The 5038-nt window shown below is 32.9% G+C and overlaps 1 protein-coding gene across 1 annotated transcript; it reads left to right on the forward strand.

Moving 5' to 3' along the window:
* The first annotated feature begins 2252 nt into the window (after nucleotides 1-2252).
* On the forward strand, nucleotides 2253-4037 carry LOC7465277 (protein CANDIDATE G-PROTEIN COUPLED RECEPTOR 7). Its single transcript, XM_002322800.4, has one exon. It carries the CDS (start codon nucleotides 2430-2432, stop codon nucleotides 3753-3755), a length of 1326 nt encoding a protein of 441 aa, XP_002322836.2. The 5' UTR covers nucleotides 2253-2429; the 3' UTR covers nucleotides 3756-4037.
* The last annotated feature ends 1001 nt before the right edge of the window (nucleotides 4038-5038 follow it).

Below are 5038 nucleotides of genomic sequence, written 5' to 3' on the forward strand. Positions count from 1 at the left end.
GAGATAGACGACATGTCATTCATCATTTTTGAAAATAAATCAAGTGTGCGAACCTGGCTTTCTAAGCCTAATAATCCCTGATTTTTTTTTAAATACATTTTCTTAATTAATACCTTTTATAATATGTATTTTTTAAAATAATTTTTTAATTTATATTTAAATTAATATTTATTCTCTCTGATTTTTATATTGTTTATTTGGCATTTTTTTAAATAGCAATTGTTTTATTTTGTTTTGTATAAATAACATCTTTAGATTTCTCTATTAAGAGAATCATGATACAGTAAATGCACTCATAATTTTGTCATTTTTTTCTACTATGTTAAAAATTAACTGGAAATTATATACATCTTTATTAACATATATGATCATCGTTTTATTTTATTATGTAAGTATTGACTTTTGAATTTATAGTTATGTTTTTTACTCAAAGTAAAAAATATATATTAACAACACCTACATATTTATCTTTTTTACGTTTGAAAAAACATTATTTAACTCGTAATGAGGCGAGTTAATTGATGAGTTAATATTTGTTTTTCATTTATTAGCACCAAATAGTTTTTAGTTCATTTAATTAAATGCATGAATAACCTTTTTCATTTAAATTTATGATTTTCTTAGTTAAAAATAAATTAAAAAAAACTTGCATATATTTTTATTAAAAAAAATTTATTCAACGCATGAATCACGGGTGAAAGAGTTGGTAACATATCTCATTAGCATCGTGTAGTATGCATCCACTAACAGTAATTCATAGTGTCATCACATGATTAATGTATATGTTTGAAGCTTGGCTTCATAATAACTACCTAATGTGTTCGTGCATCATTGCGCATCCATTTTAAAATATATATTAAATCATAAATGAATTAAAATAAAAATAAAAAATTATCAATTTTGTTGTAAGTAATAAAATGCATTACACATTAAATTGATATATAATTTTAATTCCTAAATATTATTCATATTTTTAAACATTTTATGTGTAGTGGTTATACGTGGGAATCCAAAGTGTATTGAAATACTTGATTTAACAAAAAACAAAAAAAACCTTAAACGTAACAATAATAAAACTCATCATTTTTTTAAATTTTTTTATATGATTTTATCTTGATTTTATGACTCAAGTTGCGGGTTTGACATGATGATTTAGGGTTACCTCTATTTATTTTTTGGTCATTTTTTAATTGTGTTTTGTATTCCTTTTTAATTTATTTTATATTGGGTTATCACAATCTCATGACGAGAGTCACGAGTTTGATATGTTGACTTAGGTTGATTCAATTTATTTTTTTGATTATTTTTTAATTGAATATTGTTTTCTAGTTTCTCCCTCCAACAATTTAATCTTTTCCAACAATTTAATCTTTTTACTTTTTTTATATAATTTATTTTTTCAATTTTATTATTCAATATTAGGTTGTTTGGGAATTGAACTTCATGATTTATTTTTAATTTACTTTATGTGGAGTTATCCTAATCTCATGGATATTTTTTTATTTCAACCTTTGAAATTTGATATGTTGGAAATAAAGCTTTTATTTTTTTTTTTCTCTTATAAACTTTTTCTGATTTTATAATCCAAGTCGCGAGTTTAACAAATTAGCCTGAGTTGATTTGGTTTTTTTTTTCCTTTTTAATTGTTTTTTTATTTAATCCTTCAACATTGAATTAGTAGGAAATTAAGCTTCATGATTTTTTTTTCTATAGAATTATCCTGATATCATGATCCATATTGCAAGTTTGACGGGTTAATTTGTGTTGACTCTAGCATTATTTCTTTTTGTCTTATTTTTTTATTTAATATTTATTTTTTTCAATTTTATCTTTTAACATTGAGTTGATTATGAATTGAGTTGATCTTCATAATTTATTTTGGATTTGTTTTTTTATAAGATTATTATAATTTTATAATCTAAGACATATATTTGACAATTTAACTTGAGTAGATTCAATATATTATTGTCTCCGTATTTGAAAAAAATATATTTAATATATCATTATATTAATATTTTCAAAAAAAATATCTATTATCCATGATATTTAAAATCATAATTAATTTTTTATTGAAAAATACATCCACCATGGTTATATACTTTTTTTTCATAATTGCCCGCGCGCCAACAATCTAATTGAAAACTAAAAACAATTTATAATTTCCCTGGAAGGGCCTTTCCAGGAACTACTGTTGACAATTGGGCCTGACTATCAAAACGACTTTCAGGCTTTCAGCATCAAGTAGGTCACCACTACGACGTCGAATACACGAATCCTCTTAACCGGCAAGATCTGTCTCAACCAACTGTCACCGTTTAGCATCGAATCCACATCCTCAAGAAAACTCTCAAGTCTTTCCTCCTCCTCCTCGTCCTCGACCACCACCACCACCACCACCACCACCACCAAACCAACAGCCTCCTCTCAAAATGAATAAACCACCGCATCTCCTCCTCCCTCTCGTCCTCCTCTCCCTCCTCTCCCTCCTCTCCCTCTCCACCGCCGAGATCAAAACTCTATCAATCACCAACGACGCACGCGCCATGATCCTCTTCGAAAAATTCGGCTTCACGCCAACTGGACACGTGAACATCTCTGTACACTCCGTCTCCGTTGCCTCTTCTGTCAACGCTCCAAATCCCGTCTCTTCACGCCTCGGTTTTTTTCTCCTTTCCGAAGAATCTCGCCTTCAAGTCATCCTCGAGATCCAAGAAAACCCTAACTTCTGCGTTCTCGATTCTCACTACATTCTATCTCTCTTCACTTTCCGTGATCTCTCACCGCCTCCGCTCTCGTCTTTTAACCAATCTTATCCAGTCACTGCTCCAAATGAGTACTTACTCTTCTTCGCCAATTGCGCGCCGGAAACGCGCGTGTCCATGTCCGTAAAGACTCAGGTGTATAATTTAGACCGCGACGGGTCTAAGGATTATCTTTCTGCAGGGTTAACGCAATTGCCTTCGTTATTCTTTCTTTATTTCCTTGCTTATGCTGCATTTTTAGGGTTATGGATTTATGTTTGTTATAACAATAAAAGATCTGTTCACCGGATCCATTTATTAATGGGTGGGTTGTTACTTATGAAGGCTCTTAATTTGATTTGTGCCGCTGAGGATAAGCATTATGTGAAGGTTACCGGGACTCCACACGGTTGGGATGTGTTGTTTTACATTTTCCAGTTTATTCGTGTGGTTTTGTTGTTCACTGTTATAGTTTTGATTGGGACTGGTTGGTCATTTTTGAAGCCGTTTTTGCAAGAGAAGGAGAAGAAGGTGCTGATGGTTGTGATTCCACTTCAGGTCTTGGCTAATATAGCTTCCGTTGTGATTGGTGAAACTGGTCCCTTTATTAAGGATTGGGTAACTTGGAATCAGGTGTTTTTATTGGTTGATATTATTTGTTGTTGCGCTATTATTTTCCCAATCGTGTGGTCGATTAGGTCGTTGAGAGAGAATTCGAAGACGGATGGGAAGGCTGCTAGGAATCTGGCGAAATTGCAGTTATTTAGACAGTTTTATATTGTGGTTATTGGGTACTTGTATTTCACAAGGATTGTGGTGTTTGCATTGAAGACGATTGCAGCTTACAAGTATCAGTGGGTGAGTAATGCTGCTGAGGAGACTGCTAGTTTGTTGTTTTATGTGGTGATATTTTATATGTTCAGGCCCGTGGAGAAGAATGAGTACTTTGTTCTTGACGAGGAGGAGGAGGAAGCTGCAGAGTTGGCTTTGAGGGATGAAGAATTTGAGCTTTGAAATGGATCGGAAGTGATGGTGATTTGACTGCCGCAAATGCAATGTTTTGTTGGTGGTTTACTGGATGTGCTGATTGGGACAGGTCTGACACTGCAGCTGCTACTCGTATATTACCTTTAGTTTTTTTCAATTTCGTTTTCCTGCTATAGAAACTTTGATATTTACTGAGTAGTGGCTGTATTTTTGGTTAATGGATTTTCCTTGTTGTAAGTTGATAATTACCTGTGCACTTTATATGTTGTGTCAAAATGAAATGTCATGCATTCTGTTATTATGGAACTAGCTAATGGCTTTGTTCTAAATGATCTGTTAATTGATACCATTCCTGTTTAGTATTTCATATTATTGAGTTCTTGTGGCCCCTAAACTGCACACTTTGATGTTTGCTTTTCACATCATAAGGATGATTGCACTGAAACCACATGTTTAGTTTTTACAGTTTTTTTGTTTTCCCATAGTAGTTGCACGTTTCTGGCATATCTTTTCCAATGGTATGAATTTTATTATGAAGATAATGCCCCCCCCCCCCCCCCCCCCCAAGTTGGAGGGGATATTGTTAGCATTGTGGATTTTGTTACTAGTTCTGAATGAAAATTTACTAGTAGGTGAATCAGGTTCATATAACATTATCCTTCAAAAAATGGAAAAGAAGTTGGCATGTCTTTGAAACTGGAAACTATCACCAATGTTCTATAAAACCCTGAAGCACTTAGGTTTGATTGAATCAGGGTTTCCCTGCTCACAAAAGAAATGTGTATGATATGAGTTTTCTTGAAATAAGATTATTATTTACATGTATCTGTGTTCGCACACATGTGTCCTAGGAACCAGAAGCTTTATGGGTCGCATCTGGTAATCTGTTCCCTGTCTATCTGAAAGAAGCAAATCATAGCATTATCTTTAATGGATTCCAAAAAGTTATTTATCTGGTGTTTTGAAGAGTTGTTTATTGATGTATAGAGCCAAGCCAAAGTACATTATTAGAAGTCTTTACTTTAGGAGAAGTCCTGTTCCTGCCTCTGTAGTTACTTATGGCGCTGAAGAAGCAAAAAAAGAAAGAAAAAAGAATGCTTCATCACAACTCTCCTAGTTTCAGTTTTTATACTTGAAAAGCAATTTCATTACGAATTTGCTTTCCCAGCTGTTATTAGCTGCCTGGGGCAATTAGGCTTGTATGCTTAACTTTACCGAGCTTGCATCATCCTTAGTTCTTGATTGTTAGGATGCCTTGAATTTTAAGCTTTCCCAGTGTCAATTCCCTAGCAAGGGGGTTTGAAAGCAGT

Source organism: Populus trichocarpa, chromosome 16 (assembly GCF_000002775.5).
Source record: "Populus trichocarpa isolate Nisqually-1 chromosome 16, P.trichocarpa_v4.1, whole genome shotgun sequence".
NCBI classification, from domain to species: Eukaryota; Viridiplantae; Streptophyta; class Magnoliopsida; order Malpighiales; family Salicaceae; genus Populus; species Populus trichocarpa.

What these genes read in the sequence shown, in the direction of transcription:
- LOC7465277 (XM_002322800.4), top strand. Translation starts at nt 2,430, where the DNA reads ATGAATAAACCACCGCATCTCCTCCTCCCTCTCGTCCTCCTCTCCCTC.